Source organism: Taudactylus pleione, unplaced genomic scaffold, assembly GCF_031769625.1.
Source record: "Taudactylus pleione unplaced genomic scaffold, aTauple2 ptg000061l, whole genome shotgun sequence".
NCBI lineage: Eukaryota > Metazoa > Chordata > Amphibia > Anura > Myobatrachidae > Taudactylus > Taudactylus pleione.
In genome coordinates, this window is record NW_028284463.1 from 12,033,063 (window position 1) to 12,058,863 (window position 25,801).

The following is a 25,801-nucleotide window of genomic DNA, read 5'->3' on the forward strand; positions in this document are numbered from 1 at the left end:
TGCTGCAGTAGTAGGAGTAGCAGTTGTTGGTGCTGCAATAGTAGGAGTAGCAGTTGTTGGTGCTGCAGCAGTTGTAGTTTTAGCTGCAGTAGTAGGTGCAGCAGTAGTAGTTTTAGCTGCAGTAGTAGGAGCAGCAGTATTTGTTGGTGCTGCAGTAGTAGGAGCAGCAGTAGTAGTTTTAGCTGCAGTTGTAGGAGTAGCAGTAGTTCCTGGTGCTACAGTAGTAGGAGTAGCAGTAGTTGTTGGTGCTGCAGTAGTAGCAGCAGCAGTAGTAGTTTTAGCTGCAGTAGTAGGAGCAGCATTAGTAGTTTAAGCTGCAGTGGTAGTAGAAGCAGCAGTAGTAGTGGGTGCAGCAGTAGTAGGAGCAGCTATGGTAGTAGTTGCTGCCGTAAAAAGAGCAGTAGCAATGGTTGGTGCTGCAGTAGTAGTGGGTGCAGCAGTAGTAGGAGTAGTAGTGGTTGGTACTACAGTGGTGGTTGCTGGATTAGTAGTTGTTACTGCAGTAGTTGGTGCTGCAGTAGACATGGGTGCTGCAGTGGTAGTGGGTGCTGGAGTAGTAGATGAAGCTGCAGAAGGTGCAGCAGTAGTTGTTGGAGCTGCAGTGTTAGTGGGTTCAGCAGTGGTAGTGGATGCAGCAGTAGTAGTGGGTGCTGCAGTATTAGTTTTAGCTGCAGTAGTAGTAGCAGTAGTTGTTGCTGCAGTGGTAGTGGGTGCTGTAGTAGTAGTAGTAGTAGGAGCAGCAGAAGTAGTTTTAGCTGCAGTAGTAGCAGCAGTAGTTGTTGCTGCAGTGGCAATGGGTACTGCAGTGGTAGTCGGTGCAGCAGTAGTAGTAATAGGAGCAGCAGTAGTAGTTTTAGCCGCAGCAGTAGGAGCAGCAGTAGTAGTTTTAGCTGCAGTGGTAGTGGGTGCAGCAGTAGTAGTGGGTGCAGCAGTAGTAGGAGCAGCAGTGGTAGTAGTTGCTGTCGTAGAAAGAGCAGTTGTAGTGGTTCGTGCTGCAGTAGTAGTGGGTCCTGCAGTAGTAGGTGCAGCAGTAGTAGGAGCAGCTGTAGTAGTTTTAGCTGTAGTAGTATGAGCAGCAGTAGTAGATTTAGCTGCAGTGGTAGTGAGTGCAGCAGTAGTAGGAGTAGTAGTGGTTGGTGCTACAGTGGTAGTGGGTACTGCAGTAGTAGTAGGAGCAGCAGTAGTGGTTGGTGCTGCAGTAGTAGGAGTGCAGCAGTATTGGGTGCTGCAGCAGTAGTAGTTGCAGCTCCAGTTGTAGTAGGAGCAGCAGTAGTTGTTGGTGCTGTAGTAGTAGGAGCAACAGTAGTAATTTTAGCTGCAGTTGTAGTTGATGACGCAGTAGTAGTGGGTGTAGCCTTAGTAGTTTTAGCTTCAGTAGTAGGAGCAGCAGTAGTAGTAGGAGCAGTAATAGTGGGTGCAGCAGTAGTAGTGGGCGCAGCAGTAGTAGGAACAGCAGTGGTAGTGGTTGCTGCCATAGAAAGAGCAGTAGCAGTGGTTGGTGCTGCAGTAGTAGTGGGTGCAGCAGTAGTAGGAGTAGTAGTGGTAGTGGGTGCTGGAGTAGTAGTTGCAGCTGCAGTATGTGCAGCAGTAGTTGTTGGAGCTGCAGTGGTAGTGGGTTCTGCAGTAGTAGGAGCAGCAGTAATAGTTTTAGCTGCAGTGGTAGGAGCAATAGAAGTTGTTGGTGCTGCAGTAGTTGTTGCTGCTGCAGTAGTAGGAGTTGCAGTAGTAGTGTTAGCTGCAGTAGTAGGAGTAGCAGTAGTAGTTTTAGCTGCAGTAGTAGGAGTAGCAGTAGTTATTGGTGTTGCAGCAGTAGGAGTAGCAGTTGTTAGTGCTGCAATAGTAGGAGTAGCAGTTGTTGGTGCTGCAGTAGCAGTAGTAGGAGCAGCAGTAGTAGTTTTAGCTGCAGTAGTAGGAGCAGCAGTAGTAGTCATAGCTGCAGTAGTAGGAGTAGCAGTAGTAGTTTTAGCAGCAGTAGTAGGAGCAGCAGTAGTTTTAGCTGCAGTAGGAGGAGCAGCAGTAGTAGTTTTAGATGCAGTAGCAGGAGTAGCAGTAGTTGTTGGTGCTGCAGTAGTAGGTGCAGCAGTAGTAGTTTTAACTGCAGTAGTAGGAGTAGCAGTAGTAGTTTTAGCAGCAGTAGTAGGAGCAGCAGTAGTTTTAGCTGCAGTAGTAGGAGCAGAAGTAGTAGTTTTAGCTGCAGTAGCAGGAGTAGCAGTAGTTGCTGGTGCTGCAGTAGTAGGTTCAGCAGTAGTAGTTTTAGCTGCAGTAGTACGAGCAGCAGTAGTTGTTGGTGCTGCAGTAGTAGGAGCAGCAGTAGTAGTTTTAGCTGCAGTAGTAGGAGCAGCAGTAGTTGTTGGTGCAGTAGTAGGAGCAGCAGTAGTTGTTGGTGCTGTAGTAGTAGGAGCAGCAGTAGTTTTAGCTGCAGTAGTAGGAGCAGCAGTAGTTGTTGGTGCAGTTGTAGGAGCTGCAGTGTAGTGGGTGCTGTAGTAGGAGCAGCTGTAGTAGTTTTAGCTGCAGTAGTAGTAGGAGCAGCAGTGTAGTGGGTGCTGTATTAGAAGGAGCAGCAGTGTAGTGGGTGCTGTAGTAGTAGGAGCAGCAGTGTAGCGGGTGCTGTAGTAGCAGTAGGAGCAGTAGTAGTAGGAGCAGCAGTGTAGTGGGTGCTATAGTAGTAGGAGCAGTAGTGTTGTGGGTGCTGTAGTAGTAGTAGGAGAATTAGTAGGAGCAGCAATAGTAGGAGCAGCAGTGTAGTGGGTGCTGTAGTAGTAGGAGCAGCAGTGTAGTGGGTGCTGTAGTAGTAGGAGCAGTAGTATAGTGGGTGCTGTAGTAGTAGTAGGAGCAGTAGTAGGAGCAGCAGTAGTAGGAGCAGCAGTGTAGTGGGTGCTGTAGTACTAGTAGGAGCAGTAGTAGGAGCAGCAGTAGTAGGAGCAGCAGTGTAGTGGGTGCTGTAGTAGTAGGAGCAGCAGTGTAGTGGGTGCTGTAGTAGTAGGAGCAGCAGTGTAGTGGTTGCTGTAGTAGTAGAAGGAGCAGTAGTAGGAGCAGTAGTGTAGTGGGTGCTGTAGTAGTAGTAGAAGGAGCAGTAGTAGTAGGAGCAGCAGTGTAGTGGGTGCTGTAGTAGTAGTAGTAGTAGGAGCAGTAGTAGGAGATGCAGTAGTAGGAGCCGCAGTGTAGTGGGTGCTGTAGTAGTAGGAGCAGCAGTGTAGTGGGTGCTGTAGTAGTAGTAGGAGCAGTAGTAGGAGCAGCAGTAGTAGGAGCAGCGGTGTAGTGGGTGCTATAGTAGTAGTAGGAGCAGCAGTGTAGTGGGTGCTGTAGTTGTAGGAGCAACAGTGTAGTGGGTGCTGTAGTAGTAGTAGGAGCAGTAGTAGGAGCAGCAGTGTAGTGGGTGCTGTAGTAGTAGGAGCAGCAGTGTAGTGGGTGCTGTAGTAGTAGGAGCAGCAGTAGTAGTTTTAGCTGCAGTAGTAGGAGCAGCAGTAGTTGTTGGTGCAGTAGTAGGAGCAGCAGTAGTTGTTGGTGCAGTTGTAGGAGCTGCAGTGTAGTGGGTGCTGTAGTAGTAGGAGCAGCAGTGTAGTGGGTGCTGTAGTAGGAGCAGCTGTAGTAGTTTTAGCTGCAGTAGTAGTAGGAGCAGCAGTGTAGTGGGTGCTGTATTAGTAGGAGCAGCAGTGTAGTGGGTGCTGTAGTAGTAGGAGCAGCAGTGTAGTGGGTGCTGTAGTAGCAGTAGGAGCAGTAGTAGTAGGAGCAGCAGTGTAGTGGGTGCTATAGTAGAAGGAGCAGTAGTGTTGTGGGTGCTGTAGTAGTAGTAGGAGAATTAGTAGGAGCAGCAATAGTAGGAGCAGCAGTGTAGTGGGTGCTGTAGTAGTAGGAGCAGCAGTGTAGTGGGTGCTGTAGTAGTAGGAGCAGTAGTATAGTGGGTGCTGTAGTAGTAGTAGGAGCAGTAGTAGGAGAAGCAGTAGTAGGAGCAGCAATGTAGTGGGTGCTGTAGTAGTAGTAGGAGCAGTAGTAGGAGCAGCAGTAGTAGGAGCAGCAGTGTAGTGGGTGCTGTAGTAGTAGGAGCAGCAGTGTAGTGGGTGCTGTAGTAGTAGGAGCAGCAGTGTAGTGGTTGCTGTAGTAGTAGAAGGAGCAGTAGTAGGAGCAGCAGTGTAGTGGGTGCTGTAGTAGTAGGAGCAGCAGTGTAGTGGGTGCTGTAGTAGTAGTAGAAGGAGCAGTAGTAGTAGGAGCAGCAGTGTAGTGGGTGCTGTAGTAGTAGTAGTAGGAGCAGTAGTAGGAGCAGCAGTAGTAGGAGCCGCAGTGTAGTGGGTGCTGTAGTAGTAGGAGCAGCAGTGTAGTGGGTGCTGTAGTAGTAGTAGGAGCAGTAGTAGGAGCAGCAGTAGTAGGAGCAGCAGTGTAGTGGGTGCTATATTAGTAGTAGGAGCAGCAGTGTAGTGGGTGCTGTAGTTGTAGGAGCAACAGTGTAGTGGGTGCTGTAGTAGTAGTAGGAGCAGTAGTAGGAGCAGCAGTGTAGTGGGTGCTGTAGTAGTAGGAGCAGCAGTGTAGTGGGTGCTGTAGTCGTAGGAGCAGTAGTGTAGTGGGTGCTGTAGTAGTAGTAGTAGGAGCAGCAGTAGTAGGAGCAGCAGTGTAGTGGGTGCTGTAGTCATAGGAGCAGCAGTGTAGTGAGTGCTGTAGTAGTAGTAGGAGCAGTAGTAGGAGCAGCAGTAGTAGGAGCAGCAGTGTAGTGGGTGCTGTAGTAGTAGGAGCAGCAGTGTAGTGGGTGCTGTAGTAGTAGGAGCAGCAGTGTAGTGGGTGCTGTAGTAGTAGGAGCAGCAGTGTAGTGGGTGCTGCAGTGGTAGTGGGTGCTGGAGTAGTAGTTGCAGCTGCAGTAGGTGCAGCAGTAGTTGTTGGAGCTGCAGTGGTAGTGGGTGCAGTAGTGGAGGGTGCTGCAGTAGTAGGTTTAGCTGCAGTAGTAGGAGCAGCAGTAGTAGTTTTAGCTGCAGTAGTAGGAGCAGCAGTAGTTGTTTGTGCTGCAGTAGTAGGTGCAGCAGTATTTGTTGCTGCTGCAGTAGGAGTTGCAGTAGTAGTAGTTTTAGCTGCAGTAGTAGGTGTAGCAGTAGTAGTTTTAGCTGCATTAGTAGGAGTAGCAGTAGTTGTTGGTGCTGCAGTAGGAGTAGCAGCTGTTGGTGCTGCAATAGTAGGAGTAGCAGTTGTTGGTGCTGCAGTAGTAGTAGTAGTAGGAACAGAAGTTGTTTTAGCTGCAGTAGTAGGAGCAGCAGTATTAGTTTTAGCTGTAGTAGTAGGAGTAGCAGTAGTTGTTCGTGCTGCAGTAGTAGGAGTAGCAGTAGTTCTTGGTGCTGCAGTAGTAGCAGCAGCAGCAGTAGTAGTTTTAGCTGCAGTGGTAGTAGTAGCAGAAGTAGTAGTGGATGCAGCAGTAGTAGCAGCAGCAGTGGTAGTAGTTGCTGCCGTAAAAAGAGCAGTAGCAATGGTTGGTGCTGCAGTAGTAGTGGGTGCAGCAGTAGTAGGAGTAGTAGTGTTTGGAGCCACAGTGGTAGTGGGTGCTGGAGTAGTAGTAGTTACTGCAGTAGTTGGTGCTGCAGCAGCACTTGGTGCTGCAGTAGACATCGGTGCTGCAGAGGTATTGGGTGCTGGAGTAGTAGTTGCAGCTGCAGTAGGTGCAGCAGTAGTTGATGGAGCTGCAGTGGTAGTGGGTGCAGTAGTAGTGGGTGCTGCAGTAGTAGGAGCAGCAGTAGTAGTTTTAGCTACAGTAGTAGGAGCAGCAGTAGTTGTTGGTGCTGCAGTAATAGGTGCAGCAGTAGTTGTTGCTGCTACAGTAGTAGGAGTTGCAGTAGTAGTTTTAGCTGCAGCAGTAGGAGTAGCAGTAGTAGTTTTAGCTGCAGTAGTAGGAGTAGCAGTAGTTGTTGGTGCTGCAGTAGTAGGAGTAGCAGTTGTTGGTGCTGCAATAGTAGGAGCAGCAGTTGTTGGTGCTGCAGTAGTAGTAGTAGGAGCAGCAGTAGTTTTAGCTGCAGCAGTAGGAGTAGCAGTAGTAGTTTTAGCTGCAGTAGTAGGAGTAGCAGTAGTTGTTGGTGCTGCAGTAGTAGGAGTAGCAGTTGTTGGTGCTGCAATAGTAGGAGCAGCAGTTGTTGGTGCTGCAGTAGTAGTAGTAGGAGCAGCAGTAGTTTTAGCTGCAGTAGTAGGAGCAGCAGTAGTAGTTTTAGCTGCAGTAGTAGGAGCAGCAGTAGTAGGAGCAGCAGTAGTAGTTTTAGCTGCAGTAGTAGGTGCAGCATTAGTAGTTTTAGCTGCAGTAGTAGGAACAGCAGTAGTAGTAGTTTTAGTTGCAGTAGTAGGAGTAGCAGTAGTTGTTGGTGCTGCAGTAGTAGGTGCAGCAGTAGTAGTTTTAGTTGCAGTAGTAGGTGCAGCAGTAGTAGTTTTAGCTGCAGTGGTAGTAGGAGCAGCAATAGGAGGAGCAGCAGTGGTAGAAGTTGCTGCGGTAGAAAGAGCAGTAGTAGTGGTTGGTGCTGCAGTAGTAGTGGGTGCAGCAGTAGTAGGAGTAGTAGTGGTTGGTGCTACAGTGGTAGTGGATGCTGGAGTAGTAGTTGTTACTACAGTAGTTGGTGCTGCAGTGGCACTGAGTGCTGCAGTAGACATGGGTGCAGCAGTGGCAGTGGGTTCTGGAGTAGTAGTTCCAACTGCAGTAGGTGCAGCAGTAGTTGTTGGAGATGCAGTTGTAGTGGGTGCAGCAGTGGTAGTGGGTGCAGTAGTAGTGGGTGCTGCAGCAGTAGGAGCAACAGTATTAGTTTTAGCTGCAGTAGTAGGAGCAGCAGTAGTTGTTGGTGCTGCAGTAGTAGCAGCAGCAGTAGTAGTTTTAGCTGCAGTAGTAGGATCAGCAGTAGTAGGAGTAGCAGTTGTTGGTGCTGCAATAGTAGGAGTAGCAGTTGTTGGTGCTGCAGCAGTTGTAGTTTTAGCTGCAGTAGTAGGATCAGCAGTAGTAGTTTTAGCTGCAGTAGTAGGAGCAGCAGTAGTTGTTGGTGCTGCAGTAGTAGGAGTAGCAGTTGTTGGTGCTGCAATAGTAGGAGTAGCAGTTGTTGGTGCTGCAGCAGTTGTAGTTTTAGCTGCAGTAGTAGGAGCAGTAGTAGTTTTAGCTGCAGTAGTAGGAGCAGCAGTATTTGTTGGTGCTGCAGTAGTAGGAGCAGCAGTAGTAGTTTTAGCTGCAGTTGTAGGAGTAGCAGTAGTTGTTGGTGCTGCAGTAGTAGGAGTAGCAGTAGTTGTTGGTGCTGCAGTAGTAGCAGCAGCAGTAGTAGTTTTAGCTGCAGTAGTAGGAGCAGCATTAGTGGTTTTAGCTGCAGTGGTAGTAGGAGCAGCAGTAGTAGTGGGTGCAGCAGTAGTAGGAGCAGCAGTGGTAGTAGTTGCTGCCGTAAAAAGAGCAGTAGCAATGGTTGGTGCTGCAGTAGTAGTGGGTGCAGCAGTAGTAGGAGTAGTAGTGGTTGGTACTACAGTGGTAGTGGGTGCTGGTTAGTAGTTGTTACTGCAGTAGTTGGTGCTGCAGTAGACATGGGTGCTGCAGTGGTAGTGGGTGCTGGAGTAGTAGATGCAGCTGCAGTAGGTGCAGCAGTAGTTGTTGGAGCTGCAGTGTTAGTGGGTTCAGCAGTGGTAGTGGATGCAGCAGTAGTAGTGGGTGCTGCAGTAGTAGTTTTAGCTGCAGTAGTAGGAGCAGAAGTAGATTTAGCTGCAGTAGTAGCAGCAGTAGTTGTTGCTGCAGTGGCAATGGGTACAGCAGTGTTAGTGGGTGCAGCAGTAGTTGTAGTAGGAGCAGCAGTAGTAGTTTTAGCCGCAGTAGTAGGAGCAGCAGTAGCAGTTTTAGCTGCAGTGGTAGTGGGTGCAGCAGTAGTAGTGGGTGCAGTAGCAGTAGGAGCAGCAGTGGTAGTAGTTACTGCCATAGAAAGAGCAGTTGTAGTGGTTCATGCTGCAGTAGTAGTGGGTCCTGCAGTAGTAGGAGCAGCAGTAGTAGTTTTAGCTGCAGTAGTAGGAGCAGCTGTAGTAGTTTTAGCTGTAGTAGTATGAGCAGCAGTAGTAGATTTAGCTGCAGTGGTAGTGAGTGCAGCAGTAGTAGGAGTAGCAGTGGTTGGTGCTACAGTGGTAGTGGGTACTGCAGTAGTAGTAGGAGCAGCAGTAGTTGTTGGTGCTGTAGTAGTAGGAGCAACAGTAGTAATTTTAGCTGCAGTTGTAGTTGATGAAGCAGTAGTAGTGGGTATAGCCTTAGTAGTTTTAACTTCAGTAGTAGGAGCAGCAGTAGTAGTAGTAGCTGAATAGTGGGTGCAGCAGTAGTAGTGGGTGCAGCAGTAGTAGGAACAGCAGTGGTACTGGTTGCTGCCATAGAAAGAGCAGTAGCAGTGGTTGGTGCTGCAGTAGTAGTGGGTGCAGCAGTATTAGGAGTAGTAGTGGTAGTGGGTGCTGGAGTAATAGTTGCAGCTGCAGTAGGTGCAGCAGTAGTTGTTGGAGCTGCAGTGGTAGTGGGTTCTGCAGTAGTAGGAGCAGCAGTAATAGTTTTAGCTGCAGTAGTAGGAGCAGTAGAAGTTGTTGGTGCTGCAGTAGTAGGTGCAGCAGTAGTTGTTGCTACTGCAGTAGTAGGAGTTGCAGTAGTTGTTTTAGCTGCAGTAGCAGGAGTAGCAGTAGTAGTTTTAGCTGCAGTAGTAGCAGTAGCAGTAGTTATTGGTGTTACAGTAGTAGGAGTAGCAGTTGTTGGTGCTGCAATAGTAGGAGTAGCAGTTGTTGGTGCTGCAGTAGGAGTTGCAGTAGTAGTAGTTTTATCTGCAGTAGTAGGTGTAGCAGTAGTAGTTTTAGCTGCATTAGTAGGAGTAGCAGTAGTTGTTGGTGCTGCAGTAGGAGTAGCAGCTGTTGGTGCTGCAATAGTAGGAGTAGCAGTTGTTGGTGCTGCAGTAGTAGTAGTAGTAGGAACAGAAGTTGTTTTAGCTGCAGTAGTAGGAGCAGCAGTATTAGTTTTAGCTGTAGTAGTAGGAGTAGCAGTAGTTGTTCGTGCTGCAGTAGTAGGAGTAGCAGTAGTTCTTGGTGCTGCAGTAGTAGCAGCAGCAGCAGTAGTAGTTTTAGCTGCAGTGGTAGTAGTAGCAGAAGTAGTAGTGGATGCAGCAGTAGTAGCAGCAGCAGTGGTAGTAGTTGCTGCCGTAAAAAGAGCAGTAGCAATGGTTGGTGCTGCAGTAGTAGTGGGTGCAGCAGTAGTAGGAGTAGTAGTGTTTGGAGCCACAGTGGTAGTGGGTGCTGGAGTAGTAGTAGTTACTGCAGTAGTTGGTGCTGCAGCAGCACTTGGTGCTGCAGTAGACATCGGTGCTGCAGTGGTATTGGGTGCTGGAGTAGTAGTTGCAGCTGCAGTAGGTGCAGCAGTAGTTGATGGAGCTGCAGTGGTAGTGGGTGCAGTAGTAGTGGGTGCTGCAGTAGTAGGAGCAGCAGTAGTAGTTTTAGCTACAGTAGTAGGAGCAGCAGTAGTTGTTGGTGCTGCAGTAGTAGGTGCAGCAGTAGTTGTTGCTGCTACAGTAGTAGGAGTTGCAGTAGTAGTTTTAGCTGCAGCAGTAGGAGTAGCAGTAGTAGTTTTAGCTGCAGTAGTAGGAGTAGCAGTAGTTGTTGGTGCTGCAGTAGTAGGAGTAGCAGTTGTTGGTGCTGCAATAGTAGGAGCAGCAGTTGTTGGTGCTGCAGTAGTAGTAGTAGGAGCAGCAGTAGTTTTAGCTGCAGTAGTAGGAGCAGCAGTAGTAGTTTTAGCTGCAGTAGTAGGAGCAGCAGTAGTAGGAGCAGCAGTAGTAGTTTTAGCTGCAGTAGTAGGTGCAGCATTAGTAGTTTTAGCTGCAGTAGTAGGAACAGCAGTAGTAGTAGTTTTAGTTGCAGTAGTAGGAGTAGCAGTAGTTGTTGGTGCTGCAGTAGTAGGTGCAGCAGTAGTAGTTTTAGTTGCAGTAGTAGGTGCAGCAGTAGTAGTTTTAGCTGCAGTGGTAGTAGGAGCAGCAATAGGAGGAGCAGCAGTGGTAGAAGTTGCTGCGGTAGAAAGAGCAGTAGTAGTGGTTGGTGCTGCAGTAGTAGTGGGTGCAGCAGTAGTAGGAGTAGTAGTGGTTGGTGCTACAGTGGTAGTGGATGCTGGAGTAGTAGTTGTTACTACAGTAGTTGGTGCTGCAGTGGCACTGAGTGCTGCAGTAGACATGGGTGCAGCAGTGGCAGTGGGTTCTGGAGTAGTAGTTCCAACTGCAGTAGGTGCAGCAGTAGTTGTTGGAGATGCAGTTGTAGTGGGTGCAGCAGTGGTAGTGGGTGCAGTAGTAGTGGGTGCTGCAGCAGTAGGAGCAACAGTATTAGTTTTAGCTGCAGTAGTAGGAGCAGCAGTAGTTGTTGGTGCTGCAGTAGTAGCAGCAGCAGTAGTAGTTTTAGCTGCAGTAGTAGGATCAGCAGTAGTAGGAGTAGCAGTTGTTGGTGCTGCAATAGTAGGAGTAGCAGTTGTTGGTGCTGCAGCAGTTGTAGTTTTAGCTGCAGTAGTAGGATCAGCAGTAGTAGTTTTAGCTGCAGTAGTAGGAGCAGCAGTAGTTGTTGGTGCTGCAGTAGTAGGAGTAGCAGTTGTTGGTGCTGCAATAGTAGGAGTAGCAGTTGTTGGTGCTGCAGCAGTTGTAGTTTTAGCTGCAGTAGTAGGAGCAGTAGTAGTTTTAGCTGCAGTAGTAGGAGCAGCAGTATTTGTTGGTGCTGCAGTAGTAGGAGCAGCAGTAGTAGTTTTAGCTGCAGTTGTAGGAGTAGCAGTAGTTGTTGGTGCTGCAGTAGTAGGAGTAGCAGTAGTTGTTGGTGCTGCAGTAGTAGCAGCAGCAGTAGTAGTTTTAGCTGCAGTAGTAGGAGCAGCATTAGTAGTTTTAGCTGCAGTGGTAGTAGGAGCAGCAGTAGTAGTGGGTGCAGCAGTAGTAGGAGCAGCAGTGGTAGTAGTTGCTGCCGTAAAAAGAGCAGTAGCAATGGTTGGTGCTGCAGTAGTAGTGGGTGCAGCAGTAGTAGGAGTAGTAGTGGTTGGTACTACAGTGGTAGTGGGTGCTGGTTAGTAGTTGTTACTGCAGTAGTTGGTGCTGCAGTAGACATGGGTGCTGCAGTGGTAGTGGGTGCTGGAGTAGTAGATGCAGCTGCAGTAGGTGCAGCAGTAGTTGTTGGAGCTGCAGTGTTAGTGGGTTCAGCAGTGGTAGTGGATGCAGCAGTAGTAGTGGGTGCTGCAGTAGTAGTTTTAGCTGCAGTAGTAGGAGCAGAAGTAGATTTAGCTGCAGTAGTAGCAGCAGTAGTTGTTGCTGCAGTGGCAATGGGTACAGCAGTGTTAGTGGGTGCAGCAGTAGTTGTAGTAGGAGCAGCAGTAGTAGTTTTAGCCGCAGTAGTAGGAGCAGCAGTAGCAGTTTTAGCTGCAGTGGTAGTGGGTGCAGCAGTAGTAGTGGGTGCAGTAGCAGTAGGAGCAGCAGTGGTAGTAGTTACTGCCGTAGAAAGAGCAGTTGTAGTGGTTCATGCTGCAGTAGTAGTGGGTCCTGCAGTAGTAGGAGCAGCAGTAGTAGTTTTAGCTGCAGTAGTAGGAGCAGCTGTAGTAGTTTTAGCTGTAGTAGTATGAGCAGCAGTAGTAGATTTAGCTTCAGTGGTAGTGAGTGCAGCAGTAGTAGGAGTAGCAGTGGTTGGTGCTACAGTGGTAGTGGGTACTGCAGTAGTAGTAGGAGCAGCAGTAGTTGTTGGTGCTGTAGTAGTAGGAGCAACAGTAGTAATTTTAGCTGCAGTTGTAGTTGATGAAGCAGTAGTAGTGGGTATAGCCTTAGTAGTTTTAACTTCAGTAGTAGGAGCAGCAGTAGTAGTAGTAGCTGAATAGTGGGTGCAGCAGTAGTAGTGGGTGCAGCAGTAGTAGGAACAGCAGTGGTACTGGTTGCTGCCATAGAAAGAGCAGTAGCAGTGGTTGGTGCTGCAGTAGTAGTGGGTGCAGCAGTAGTAGGAGTAGTAGTGGTAGTGGGTGCTGGAGTAATAGTTGCAGCTGCAGTAGGTGCAGCAGTAGTTGTTGGAGCTGCAGTGGTAGTGGGTTCTGCAGTAGTAGGAGCAGCAGTAATAGTTTTAGCTGCAGTAGTAGGAGCAGTAGAAGTTGTTGGTGCTGCAGTAGTAGGTGCAGCAGTAGTTGTTGCTACTGCAGTAGTAGGAGTTGCAGTAGTTGTTTTAGCTGCAGTAGCAGGAGTAGCAGTAGTAGTTTTAGCTGCAGTAGTAGCAGTAGTTATTGGTGTTACAGTAGTAGGAGTAGCAGTTGTTGGTGCTGCAATAGTAGGAGTAGCAGTTGTTGGTGCTGCAGTAGGAGTTGCAGTAGTAGTAGTTTTAGCTGCAGTAGTAGGTGTAGCAGTAGTAGTTTTAGCTGCATTAGTAGGAGTAGCAGTAGTTGTTGGTGCTGCAGTAGGAGTAGCAGCTGTTGGTGCTGCAATAGTAGGAGTAGCAGTTGTTGGTGCTGCAGTAGTAGTAGTAGTAGGAACAGAAGTTGTTTTAGCTGCAGTAGTAGGAGCAGCAGTATTAGTTTTAGCTGTAGTAGTAGGAGTAGCAGTAGTTGTTCGTGCTGCAGTAGTAGGAGTAGCAGTAGTTCTTGGTGCTGCAGTAGTAGCAGCAGCAGTAGTAGTTTTAGCTGCAGTGGTAGTAGTAGCAGAAGTAGTAGTGGATGCAGCAGTAGTAGCAGCAGCAGTGGTAGTAGTTGCTGCCGTAAAAAGAGCAGTAGCAATGGTTGGTGCTGCAGTAGTAGTGGGTGCAGCAGTAGTAGGAGTAGTAGTGTTTGGAGCCACAGTGGTAGTGGGTGCTGGAGTAGTAGTAGTTACTGCAGTAGTTGGTGCTGCAGCAGCACTTGGTGCTGCAGTAGACATCGGTGCTGCAGTGGTATTGGGTGCTGGAGTAGTAGTTGCAGCTGCAGTAGGTGCAGCAGTAGTTGATGGAGCTGCAGTGGTAGTGGGTGCAGTAGTAGTGGGTGCTGCAGTAGTAGGAGCAGCAGTAGTAGTTTTAGCTACAGTAGTAGGAGCAGCAGTAGTTGTTGGTGCTGCAGTAGTAGGTGCAGCAGTAGTTGTTGCTGCTACAGTAGTAGGAGTTGCAGTAGTAGTTTTAGCTGCAGCAGTAGGAGTAGCAGTAGTAGTTTTAGCTGCAGTAGTAGGAGTAGCAGTAGTTGTTGGTGCTGCAGTAGTAGGAGTAGCAGTTGTTGGTGCTGCAATAGTAGGAGCAGCAGTTGTTGGTGCTGCAGTAGTAGTAGTAGGAGCAGCAGTAGTTTTAGCTGCAGTAGTAGGAGCAGCAGTAGTAGTTTTAGCTGCAGTAGTAGGAGCAGCAGTAGTAGGAGCAGCAGTAGTAGTTTTAGCTGCAGTAGTAGGTGCAGCATTAGTAGTTTTAGCTGCAGTAGTAGGAACAGCAGTAGTAGTAGTTTTAGTTGCAGTAGTAGGAGTAGCAGTAGTTGTTGGTGCTGCAGTAGTAGGTGCAGCAGTAGTAGTTTTAGTTGCAGTAGTAGGTGCAGCAGTAGTAGTTTTAGCTGCAGTGGTAGTAGGAGCAGCAATAGGAGGAGCAGCAGTGGTAGAAGTTGCTGCGGTAGAAAGAGCAGTAGTAGTGGTTGGTGCTGCAGTAGTAGTGGGTGCAGCAGTAGTAGGAGTAGTAGTGGTTGGTGCTACAGTGGTAGTGGATGCTGGAGTAGTAGTTGTTACTACAGTAGTTGGTGCTGCAGTGGCACTGAGTGCTGCAGTAGACATGGGTGCAGCAGTGGCAGTGGGTTCTGGAGTAGTAGTTCCAACTGCAGTAGGTGCAGCAGTAGTTGTTGGAGATGCAGTTGTAGTGGGTGCAGCAGTGGTAGTGGGTGCAGTAGTAGTGGGTGCTGCAGCAGTAGGAGCAACAGTATTAGTTTTAGCTGCAGTAGTAGGAGCAGCAGTAGTTGTTGGTGCTGCAGTAGTAGCAGCAGCAGTAGTAGTTTTAGCTGCAGTAGTAGGATCAGCAGTAGTAGGAGTAGCAGTTGTTGGTGCTGCAATAGTAGGAGTAGCAGTTGTTGGTGCCTCAGCAGTTGTAGTTTTAGCTGCAGTAGTAGGATCAGCAGTAGTAGTTTTAGCTGCAGTAGTAGGAGCAGCAGTAGTTGTTGGTGCTGCAGTAGTAGGAGTAGCAGTTGTTGGTGCTGCAATAGTAGGAGTAGCAGTTGTTGGTGCTGCAGCAGTTGTAGTTTTAGCTGCAGTAGTAGGAGCAGTAGTAGTTTTAGCTGCAGTAGTAGGAGCAGCAGTATTTGTTGGTGCTGCAGTAGTAGGAGCAGCAGTAGTAGTTTTAGCTGCAGTTGTAGGAGTAGCAGTAGTTGTTGGTGCTGCAGTAGTAGGAGTAGCAGTAGTTGTTGGTGCTGCAGTAGTAGCAGCAGCAGTAGTAGTTTTAGCTGCAGTAGTAGGAGCAGCATTAGTAGTTTTAGCTGCAGTGGTAGTAGGAGCAGCAGTAGTAGTGGGTGCAGCAGTAGTAGGAGCAGCAGTGGTAGTAGTTGCTGCCGTAAAAAGAGCAGTAGCAATGGTTGGTGCTGCAGTAGTAGTGGGTGCAGCAGTAGTAGGAGTAGTAGTGGTTGGTACTACAGTGGTAGTGGGTGCTGGTTAGTAGTTGTTACTGCAGTAGTTGGTGCTGCAGTAGACATGGGTGCTGCAGTGGTAGTGGGTGCTGGAGTATTAGATGCAGCTGCAGTAGGTGCAGCAGTAGTTGTTGGAGCTGCAGTGTTAGTGGGTTCAGCAGTGGTAGTGGATGCAGCAGTAGTAGTGGGTGCTGCAGTAGTAGTTTTAGCTGCAGTAGTAGGAGCAGAAGTAGATTTAGCTGCAGTAGTAGCAGCAGTAGTTGTTGCTGCAGTGGCAATGGGTACAGCAGTGTTAGTGGGTGCAGCAGTAGTTGTAGTAGGAGCAGCAGTAGTAGTTTTAGCCGCAGTAGTAGGAGCAGCAGTAGCAGTTTTAGCTGCAGTGGTAGTGGGTGCAGCAGTAGTAGTGGGTGCAGTAGCAGTAGGAGCAGCAGTGGTAGTAGTTACTGCCGTAGAAAGAGCAGTTGTAGTGGTTCATGCTGCAGTAGTAGTGGGTCCTGCAGTAGTAGGAGCAGCAGTAGTAGTTTTAGCTGCAGTAGTAGGAGCAGCTGTAGTAGTTTTAGCTGTAGTAGTATGAGCAGCAGTAGTAGATTTAGCTGCAGTGGTAGTGAGTGCAGCAGTAGTAGGAGTAGCAGTGGTTGGTGCTACAGTGGTAGTGGGTACTGCAGTAGTAGTAGGAGCAGCAGTAGTTGTTGGTGCTGTAGTAGTAGGAGCAACAGTAGTAATTTTAGCTGCAGTTGTAGTTGATGAAGCAGTAGTAGTGGGTATAGCCTTAGTAGTTTTAACTTCAGTAGTAGGAGCAGCAGTAGTAGTAGTAGCTGAATAGTGGGTGCAGCAGTAGTAGTGGGTGCAGCAGTAGTAGGAACAGCAGTGGTACTGGTTGCTGCCATAGAAAGAGCAGTAGCAGTGGTTGGTGCTGCAGTAGTAGTGGGTGCAGCAGTATTAGGAGTAGTAGTGGTAGTGGGTGCTGGAGTAATAGTTGCAGCTGCAGTAGGTGCAGCAGTAGTTGTTGGAGCTGCAGTGGTAGTGGGTTCTGCAGTAGTAGGAGCAGCAGTAATAGTTTTAGCTGCAGTAGTAGGAGCAGTAGAAGTTGTTGGTGCTGCAGTAGTAGGTGCAGCAGTAGTTGTTGCTACTGCAGTAGTAGGAGTTGCAGTAGTTGTTTTAGCTGCAGTAGCAGGAGTAGCAGTAGTAGTTTTAGCTGCAGTAGTAGCAGTAGCAGTAGTTATTGGTGTTACAGTAGTAGGAGTAGCAGTTGTTGGTGCTGCAATAGTAGGAGTAGCAGTTGTTGGTGCTGCAGTAGTAGTTTTAGCTGCAGTAGTAGGAGCAGTAGTAGTAGTTTTAGCTGCAGTAGTAGGAGTAGCAGTAGTAGTTTTAGCTGCAGTAGTAGGAGCAGCAGTAGTTTTAGCTGCAGTAGTAGGAGCAGCAGTAGTAGTTTTAGCTGCAGTAGCAGGAGTAGCAGGAGTTGTTGGTGCTGCAGTAGTAGGTGCAGCAGTAGTAATTTTAGCTGCAGTAGTAGATGCAGCAGTAGTAGTTTTAGCTGCGGTAGTAGGAGCAGCTGTAGTTGTTGGTGCTGCAGTAGTAGGAGCAGCAGTAGTAGTTTTAGCTGCAGTAGTAGGAGCAGCAGTAGTTGTTGGTGCAGTAGTAGGAGCAGCAGTAGTTGTTGGTGCTGTAGTAGTAGGAGCAGTAGTAGTTTTAGCTGCAGTAGTAGGAGCAGCAGTAGTTGTTGGTGCTGTAGTAGGAGCAGCAGTGTAGTGGGTGCTGTAGTAGTAGGAGCAGCAGTGTAGTGGGTTCTGTAGTAGGAGCAGCAGTAGTAGTTTTAGCTGCAGTAGTAGTATGAGCAGCAGTGTAGTGGGTGCTGTATTAGTAGGAGCAGCAGTGTAGTGGGTGCTATAGTAGTAGGAGCAGCAGTGTAGTGGGTGCTGTAGTAGTAGTAGGAGCAGAAGTGTAGTGGGTGCTATAGTAGTAGGAGCACTAGTGTTGTGGGTGCTATAGTATTAGTAGGAGCAGTAGTAGGAGCAGCAGTGTAGTGGGTGCTGTAGTAGTAGTAGTAGGAGCAGCAGTAGTAGGAGCAGCAGTGTAGTGGGTGCTGTAGTCATAGGAGCAGCAGTGTAGTGAGTGCTGTAGTAGTAGTAGGAGCAGTAGTAGGAGCAGCAGTAGTAGGGGCAGCATTGTAGTGGGTGCTGTAGTAGTAGTAGGAGCAGTAGTAGGAGCAGCAGTAGTAGGAGCAGCAGTGTAGTGGGTGCTGTAGTAGTAGGAGCAGCAGTGTAGTGGGTTCTGTAGTAGGAGCAGCAGTAGTAGTTTTAGCTGCAGTAGTACTAGGAGCAGCAGTGTAGTGGGTGCTGTATTAGTAGGAGCAGCAGTGTAGTGGGTGCTATAGTAGTAGGAGCAGCAGTGTAGTGGGTGCTGTAGTAGTAGTAGGAGCAGAAGTGTAGTGGGTGCTATAGTAGTAGGAGCAGTAGTGTTGTGGGTGCTATAGTATTAGTAGGAGCAGTAGTAGGAGCAGCAGTGTAGTGGGTGCTGTAGTAGTAGTAGTAGGAGCAGCAGTAGTAGGAGCAGCAGTGTAGTGGGTGCTGTAGTCATAGGAGCAGCAGTGTAGTGAGTGCTGTAGTAGTAGTAGGAGCAGTAGTAGGAGCAGCAGTTGTAGGAGCAGCAGTGTAGTGGGTGCTGTAGTAGTAGGAGCAGTAGTGTAGTGGGTGCTATAGTAGTAGGAGCAGCAGTGTAGTGGGTGCTGTAGTAGTAGTAGGAGCAGCAGTAGTAGGAGCAGCAGTGTAGTGGGTGCTGTAGTAGTAGGAGCAGCAGTGTAGTGGGTGCTGTAGTAGGAGCAGCAGTAGTAGTTTTAGCTGCAGTAGTAGTAGGAGCAGCAGTGTAGTGGGTGCTGTATTAGTAGGAGCAGCAGTGTAGTGGGTGCTATAGAAGTAGGAGCAGCAGTGTAGTGGGTGCTGTAGTAGTAGTAGGAGCAGCAGTGTAGTGGGTGCTATAGTAGTAGAAGCAGTAGTGTTGTGGGTGCTATAGTATTAGTAGGAGCAGTAGTAGGAGCAGCAGTAGTAGGAGCAGCATTGTAGTGGGTGTGGTAGTAGTAGTAGGAGCAGTAGTAGGAGCAGTAGTAGGAGCAGCAGTAGTACAAGCAGTAGTGTAGTGAGTGCTGTAGTAGTAGGAGCAGCAGTGTAGTGGGTGCTGTAGTAGGAGCAGCAGTAGTAGTTATAGCTGCAGTAGTAGTAGGAGCAGCAGTGTAGTGGGTGCTGTATTAGTAGGAGCAGCAGTGTAGTGTGTGCTATAGAAGTAGGAGCAGCAGTGTAGTGGGTTCTGTAGTAGGAGCAGCAGTAGTAGTAGTTTTAGCTGCTGTATTAGTAGGAGCAGCAGTGTAGTGGGTGCTATAGAAGTAGGAGCAGCAGTAGAAGGAGCAGCATTGTAGTGGGTGTGGTAGTAGTAGTAGGAGCAGTAGTAGGAGCAGCAGTAGTACGAGCAGTAGTGTAGTGGGTGCTGTAGTAGTAGGAGCAGCAGTGTAGTGGGTGCTGTAGTAGGAGCAGCAGTAGTAGTTATAGCTGCAGTAGTAGTAGGAGCAGCAGTGTAGTGGGTGCTGTATTAGTAGGAGCAGCAGTGTAGTGGGTGCTATAGAAGTAGGAGCAGCAGTGTAGTGGGTTCTGTAGTAGGAGCAGCAGTAGTAGTAGTTTTAGCTGCAGTAGTAGTAGGAGCAGCAGTGTAGTGGGTGCTGTATTAGTAGGAGCAGCAGTGTAGTGGGTGCTGTAGAAGTAGGAGCAGCAGTGTAGTGGGTGCTGTAGTAGTAGTAGGAGCAGCAGTGTAGTTTGTGCTATAGTAGTAGGAGCAGTAGTGTTGTGGGTGCTATAGTATTAGTAGGATCAGTAGTAGGAGCAGCAGTAGTAGGAGCAGCATTGTAGTGGGTGCTGTAGTAGTAGTAGGAGCAGTAGTAGGAGCAGCAGTAGTAGGAGCAGCAGTGTAGTGGGTGCTGTAGTAGTAGGAGCAGCAGTGTATTGGGTGCTGTAGTAGTAGGAGCAGCAGTGTAGTGGGTGCTGTAGTAGTAGTAGTAGGAGCAGCAGTGTAGTGGGTGCTGTAGTAGTAGGAGCAGCAGTGTAGTGGGTGCTGTAGTAGTAGGATCAGCAGTGTAGTGGGTGCTGTAGTAGTAGGAGCAGCAGTGTAGTGGGTGCTGTAGTAGTAGTAGGAGCAGTATTAGTAGGAGCAGCAGTGTAGTGGGTGCTGTAGTAGTAGTAGTAGGAGCAGCAGTGTAGTGGGTGCTGTAGTAGTAGGAGCAGCAGTGTAGTGGGTGCTGTAGTAGTAGGAGCAGCAGTGTAGAGGGTGCTGTAGTAGTAGTAGTAGGAGCAGTAGAAGGAGCAGCAGTAGTAGGAGCAGTAGTGTAGAGGGTGCTGTAGTAGTAGGAGCAGCAGTGTAGTGGGTGCTGTAGTAGTAGTAGGAGCAGTAGAAGTAGGAGCAGCAGAATAGTGGGTGCTGTAGTAGTAGTAAGAGCAGCAGTAGGAGCAGCAGTAGTAGGAGCAGCAGTGTAGTGGGTGCTGTAGTAGTAGGAGCAGCAGTGTAGTGGGTGCTGTAGTAGTAGGAGCAGCAGTGTAGTGGGTGCTGTAGTAGTAGTAGGAGCAGTATTAGTAGGAGCAGCAGTGTAGTGGGTGCTGTAGTAGTAGTAGTAGGAGCAGCAGTGTAGTGGGTGCTGTAGTAGTAGGAGCAGCAGTGTAGTGGGTGCTGTAGTAGTAGGAGCAGCAGTGTAGAGGGTGCTGTAGTAGTAGTAGTAGGAGCAGTAGAAGGAGCAGCAGTAGTAGGAGCAGTAGTGTAGAGGGTGCTGTAGTAGTAGGAGCAGCAGTGTAGTGGGTGCTGTAGTAGTAGTAGGAGCAGTAGAAGTAGGAGCAGCAGAATAGTGGGTGCTGTAGTAGTAGTAAGAGCAGCAGTAGGAGCAGCAGTAGTAGGAGCAGCAGTGTAGTGGGTGCTGTAGTAGTAAGAGCAGCAGTGTATTGGGTGCAGTAGTTGTAGTAGGGGCAGTAGTAGGAGCAGCAGTAGTAGGAGCAGCAGTGTAGTGGGTGCTGTAGTAGTAGGAGCAGCAGTGTAGTGGGTGCTGTAGTAGTAGGAGCAGCAGTGTAGTGGTTGCTTTAGTAGTAGTAGGAGCAGTAGTAGGAGCAGCAGTGTAGTGGGTGCTGTAGTAGTAGGAGCAACAGAGTAGTGGGTGCTGTAGTAGTAGTAGTAGGAGCAGTAGTAGTAGGAGCAGCAGTGTAGTGGGTGCTGTAGTAGTAGTAGTAGTAGTAGTAGTAGGAGCAGTAGTAGGAGCAGCAGTAGTAGGAGCAGCAGTGCAGTGGGTGCTGTAGTAGTAGGAGCAGCAGTGAAGTGGGTGCTGTAGTAGTAGTAGGAGCAGTAGTAGTAGGAGCAGTAGTAGGTGCAGCAGTGTAGTGGGTGCTGTAGTAGTAGGAGCAGCAGTGTAGTGGGTGCTGTAGTAGTAGTAGGAGCAGTAGTAGTAGGAGCAGCAGTGTAGTGGGTGCTGTAGTAGTACTAGTAGGAGCAGCAGTAGTAGGAGCAGCAGTGTAGTGGGTGCTGTAGTAGTAGGAGCAGCAGTGTAGTGGGTGCTGTAGTAGTAGGAGCAGCAGTGTAGTGGGTACTGTAATAGTAGGAGCAGCAGTGTAGTGGGTGCTCTAGTAGGAGCAGCAGTAGTAGTTTTAGCTGCAGTAGTAGTAGGAGCAGCAGTGTAGTGGGTGCTATAGTAGTAGGAGCAGCAGTGTAGTTGGTGCTGTAGTAGTAGGAGCAGCAGTGTAGTGGGTGCTATAGTATTAGGAGCAGCAGTGTAGTGGGTGCTGTAGTAGTAGGAGCAGCAGTGTAGAGGTTGCTGTAGTAGTAGGAGCAGCAGTGTAGTGGGTGCTATAGTAGTAGGAGCAGCAGTGTAGTGGGTGCTGCAGTAGTAGGAGCAGCAGTGTAGTGGGTGCTATAGTAGTAGGAGCAGCAGCAGTGTAGTGGGTGCTGCAGTAGTAGGAGCAGCAGTGTAGTGGATGCTATAGTAGTAGGAGAAGCAGTGTAGTGGGTGCTGTAGTAGTAGTAGGAGCAGCAGTAGGAGCAGCAGTAGTGGGATCAGCAGTGTAGTGGGTGCTATAGTAATAGGAGCAGCAGTGTAGTGGTTGCTGTATTAGTAGGAGCAGCAGTGTAGTGGGTGCTGTAATAGTAGTAGGAGCAGCAGTGTAGTGGGTTCTATAGTAGTAGGAGCAGCAGTGTTGTGGGTGCTGCAGTAGTAGGAGCAGCAGTGTAGTGGGTGCTATAGTAGTAGGAGCAGCAGTGTAGTGGGTGCTGCAGTAGTAGGAGCAGCAGTGTAGTGGGTGCTGCAGTAGTAGGAGCAGCAGTGTAGTGGGTGCTGTAGTAGTAGGAGCAGCAGTGTAGTGGGTGCTATAGTAGTAGGAGCAGCAGTGTAGTGGGTGCTATAGTAGTAGGAGCAGCAGTGTAGTGGGAGCTGTAGTAGTAGGAGCAGCAGTGTAGTGGGTGCTGTAGTAGTAGGAGCAGCAGTGTAGTGGGTGCTGCAGTAGTAGGAGCAGCAGTGTAGTGGGTGCTATAGTAATAGGAGCAGCAGTGTAGTGGGTGCTGTAGTAGTAGGAGCAGCAGTGTAGAGGTTGCTGTAGTAGTAGGAGCAGCAGAGTAGTGGGTGCTATAGTAGTGGGTGCTGCAGTAGTAGGAGCAGCAGTGTAGTGGGTGCTATAGTAGTAGGAGCAGCAGTGTTGTGGGTGCTGCAGTAGTAGGAGCAGCAGTGTAGTGGGTGCTATAGTAGTAGGAGCAGCAGTGTAGTGGGTGCTGTAGTAGTAGTAGGAGCAGCAGTAGGAGCAGCAGTAGTGGGATCAGCAGTGTAGTGGGTGCTATAGTAATAGGAGCAGCAGTGTAGTGGTAGCTGTATTAGTAGGAGCAGCAGTGTAGTGGGTGCTGTAGTAGTAGGAGCAGCAGTGTAGTGGGTTCTATAGTAGTAGGAGCAGCAGTGTAGTTGGTGCTGTAGTAGTAGGAGCAGCAGTGTAGTGGGTGCTATAGTAATAGGAGCAGCAGTGTAGTGGGTGCTGTAGTAGTAGGAGCAGCAGTGTAGAGGTTGCTGTAGTAGTAGGAGCAGCAGAGTAGTGGGTGCTATAGTAGTAGGAGCAGCAGTGTAGTGGGTGCTGCAGTAGTAGGAGCAGCAGTGTAGTGGGTGCTATAGTAGTAGGAGCAGCAGTGTAGTGGGTGCTGCAGTAGTAGGAGCAGCAGTGTAGTGGGTGCTATAGTAGTAGGAGCAGCAGTGTAGTGGGTGCTGTAGTAGTAGTAGGAGCAGCAGTAGTGGGATCAGCAGTGTAGTGGGTGCTATAGTAATAGGACCAGCAGTGTAGTGGTTGCTGTATTAGTAGGAGCAGCAGTGTAGTGGGTGCTGTAGTAGTAGGAGCAGCAGTGTAGTGGGTTCTATAGTAGTAGGAGCAGCAGTGTTGTGGGTGCTATAGTAATAGAAGCAGCAGTGTACTGGGTGCTATAGTAGTAGGAGCAGCAGTGTAGTGGGTGCTGTAGTAGTAGTAGGAGGAGTAGTAGGAGCAGCAGTAGTTGGAGCAGCAGTGTAGTGGGTGCAATAGTAGTAGTAGGAGCAGCAGTGTAGTGGGAGCTATAGTAGTAGGAGCAGCAGTGTAGTGGGTGCTGTAGTAGTAGTAGGAGCAGCAGTAGTAGGAGCAGCAGTGTAGTGGGTGCTGTAGTAGTAGGAGCAGCAGTGTAGTGGGTGCTGTAATAGTAGGAGCAGCAGTGTAGTGGGTGCTGTAGTAGTAGGAGCAGCAGTGTAGTGGGTGCTGTAGTAGTAGTAGGAGCAGTAATAGTAGGAGCAGAAGTGTAGTGGGTGCTGTAGTAGTAGTAGTAGTAGTAGTAGGAGCAGCAGTAGTAGGAGCTGCAGTGTAGTGGGTGCTGTAGTAGTAGGAGCAGCAGTGTAGTGGGTGCTGTAGTTGTAGGAGCAGCAGTGTAGTGGGTGCTGTAGTAGTAGTAGGAGCAGTAGAAGGAGCAGCAGTAGTAGGAGCAGTAGTGTAGTGGGTGCTGTAGTAGTAGGAGCAGCAGTGTAGTGGGTGCTGTAGTAGTAGGAGCAGCAGTGTAGTGGGTGCTGTAGTAGTAGTAGGAGCAGTAGTAGGAGCAGCAGTAGTAGGAGCAGCAGTGTAATGGGTGCTGTAGTAGTAGGAGCAGCAGTGTAGTGGGTGCTGTAGTAGTAGTAGGAGCAGTAGTAGTAGGAGCAGCAGTGTAGTGGGTGCTGTAGTAGTAGTAGTAGTAGGAGCAGTAGTAGGAGCAGCAGTAGTAGGAGCAGCAGTGTAGTGGGTGCTATAGTAGTAGGAGCAGCAGTGTAGTGGGTGCTGTAGTAGTAGTAGGAGCAGTAGTAGGAGCAGCAGTGTAGTGGGTGCTGTAGTAGTAGGAGCAGCAGTGTAGTGGGTGCTGTAGTAGTAGGAGCAGCAGTGTAGTGGGTGCTGTAGTAGTAGTAAGAGCAGTAGTAGGAGCAGCAGTGTAGTGGGTGCTGTAGTAGTAGGAGCAGCAGTGTAGTGGGTGCTGTAGTAGTAGTAGTAGGAGCAGTAGTAGTAGGAGCAGCTGTGTAGTGGGTGCTGTAGTAGTAGTAGTAGTAGGAGCAGTAGTAGGAGCAGCAGTAGTAGGAGCAGCAGTGTAGTGGGTGCTGTAGTAGTAGGAGCAGCAGTGTAGTGGGTGCTGTAGTAGTAGTAGTAGGAGCACTAGTAGGAGCAGCAGTATTAGGAGCAGCAGTGTAGTGGGTGCTGTAGTAGTAGTAGGAGCAGCAGTGTAGTGGGTGCTGTAGTAGTAGTAGTAGGAGCAGCAGTAGTAGGAGCAGCAGTGTAGTGGGTGCTGTAGTAGTAGGAGCAGCAGTGTAGTGGGTGCTGTAGTAGTAGGAGCAGCAGTGTAGTGGGTGCTGTAGTAGTAGGAGCAGCAGTGTAGTGGGTGCTGTAGTAGGAGCAGCAGTAGAAGTTTTAGCTGCAGTAGTAGTAGGAGCAGCAGTGTAGTGGGTGCTGTAGTAGTAGGAGCAGCAGTGTAGTGGGTGCTGTAGTAATAGGAGCAGCAGTGTAGTGGTTGCTGTAGTAGTAGGAGCAGCAGTGTAGTGGGTGCTATAGTAGTAGGAGCAGCAGTGTAGTGGGTGCTATAGTAGTAGGAGCAGCAGTGTAGTGGGTGCTGCATTAGTAAGAGCAGCAGTGTAGTGGGTGCTATTGTAGTAGGAGCAGCAGTGTAGTGGGTGCTGTAGTAGTAGTAGGAGCAGCAGTAGGAGCAGCAGTAGTGGGATCAGCAGTGTAGTGGGTGCTATAGTAATAGGAGCAGCAGTGTAGTGGTGGCTGTATTAGTAGGAGCAGCAGTGTAGTGGGTGCTGTAGTAGTTGGAGCAGCAGTGTAGTGGGTTCTATAGTAGTAGGAGCAGCAGTGTAGTTGGTGCTGTAGTAGTAGGAGCAGCAGTGTAGTGGGTGCTATAGTAATAGGAGCAGCAGTGTAGTGGGTGCTGTAGTAGTAGGAGCAGCAGTGTAGAGGTTGCTGTAGTAGTAGGAGCAGCAGAGTAGTGGGTGCTATAGTAGTAGGAGCAGCAGTGTAGTGGGTGCTGCAGTAGTAGGAGCAGCAGTGTAGTGGGTGCTATAGTAGTAGGAGCAGCAGTGTAGTGGGTGCTGCAGTAGTAGGAGCAGCAGTGTAGTGGGTGCTATAGTAGTAGGAGCAGCAGTGTAGTGGGTGCTGTAGTAGTAGTAGGAGCAGCAGTAGGAGCAGCAGTAGTGGGATCAGCAGTGTAGTGGGTGCTATAGTAATAGGAGCAGCAGTGTAGTGGTTGCTGTATTAGTAGGAGCAGCAGTGTAGTGGGTGCTGTAGTAGTAGGAGCAGCAGTGTAGTGGGTTCTATAGTAGTAGGAGCAGCAGTGTTGTGGGTGCTATAGTAATAGGAGCAGCAGTGTACTGGGTACTATAGTAGTAGGAGCAGCTGTGTAGTGGGTGCTGTAGTAGTATTAGGAGGAGTAGTAGGAGCAGCAGTAGTTGGAGCAGCAGTGTAGTGGGTGCAATAGTAGTAGTAGGAGCAGCAGTGTAATGGGAGCTATAGTAGTAGGAGCAGCAGTGTAGTGGGTGCTGTAGTAGTAGTAGGAGCAGCAGTAGTAGGAGCAGCAGTGTAGTGGGTGCTGTAGTAGTAGGAGCAGCAGTGTAGTGGGTGCTGTAATAGTAGGAGCAGCAGTGTAGTGGGTGCTGCAGTAGTAGGAGCAGCAGTGTAGTGGGTGCTGTAGTAGTAGTAGGAGCAGTAGTAGTAGGAGCAGCAGTTTAGTGGGTGCTGTAGTAGTAGTAGTAGTAGTAGTAGTAGTAGGAGCAGCAGTAGTAGGAGCTGCAGTGTAGTGGGTGCTGTAGTACTAGGAGCAGCAGTGTAGTGGGTGCTGTAGTAGTAGGAGCAGCAGTGTAGTGGGTGCTGTAGTAGTAGTAGTAGTAGGAGCAGTAGAAGGAGCAGCAGTAGTAGGAGCAGCAGTGTAGTGGGTGCTGTAGTAGTAGGAGCAGCAGTGTAGTGGGTGCTGTAGTAGTAGTAAGAGCAGCAGTAGGAGCAGCAGCGTAGTGGGTGCTGTAGTAGTAGGAGCAGCAGTGTAGTGGGTGCTGTAGTAGTAGTAGTAGTAGTAGGAGCAGTACTAGTAGGAGCAGCAGCGTAGTGGGTGCTGTAGTAGTAGTAGTAGTAGGAGCAGTAGTAGGAGCAGCAGTAGTAGGAGCAGCAGTGTAGTGGGTGCTATAGTAGTAGGAGCAGCAGTGTAGTGGGTGCTGTAGTAGTAGTAGGAGCAGTAGTAGGAGCAGCAGTAGTAGGAGCAGCAGTGTAGTGGGTGCTGTAGTAGTAGGAGCAGCAGTGTAGTGGGTGCTGTAGTAGTAGGAGCAGCAGTGTAGTGGGTGCTGTAGTAGTAGTAGGAGCAGTAGTAGGAGCAGCAGTGTAGTGGGTGCTGTAGTAGTAGGAGCAGCAGTGTAGTGGGTGCTGTAGTAGTAGTAGTAGGAGCAGTAGTAGTAGGAGCAGCAGTGTAGTGGGTGCTGTAGTAGTAGTAGTAGGAGCAGTAGTAGGAGCAGCAGTAGTAGGAGCAGCAGTGTAGTGGGTGCTGTAGTAGTAGGAGCAGCAGTGTAGTGGGTGCTGTAGTAGTAGTAGTAGGAGCACTAGTAGGAGCAGCAGTATTAGGAGCAGCAGTGTAGTGGGTGCTGTAGTAGTAGTAGGAGCAGCAGTGTAGTGGGTGCTGTAGTAGTAGTAGTAGGAGCAGCAGTAGTAGGAGCAGCAGTGTAGTGGGTGCTGTAGTAGTAGGAGCAGCAGTGTAGTGGGT

At 49.2% G+C, this 25,801-nt stretch overlaps 1 protein-coding gene across 1 annotated transcript in view; it reads right to left on the minus strand.

Moving 5' to 3' along the window:
- Positions 1-25,801, minus strand: part of LOC148535048 (uncharacterized) — a 121,733-nt gene that overhangs the window by 39,194 nt on the left and 56,738 nt on the right. The window contains exons 5-9 of the mRNA XM_088464496.1: positions 14,142-14,224; positions 13,696-13,738; positions 11,532-11,636; positions 1,505-1,618; positions 438-566 (exon numbers count right to left, since the gene is read on the minus strand). Coding sequence (XP_088320622.1) covers positions 438-566; positions 1,505-1,618; positions 11,532-11,636; positions 13,696-13,738; positions 14,142-14,224 — 474 coding nt within the window. The remainder of the gene's footprint in view (positions 1-437; positions 567-1,504; positions 1,619-11,531; positions 11,637-13,695; positions 13,739-14,141; positions 14,225-25,801) is intronic.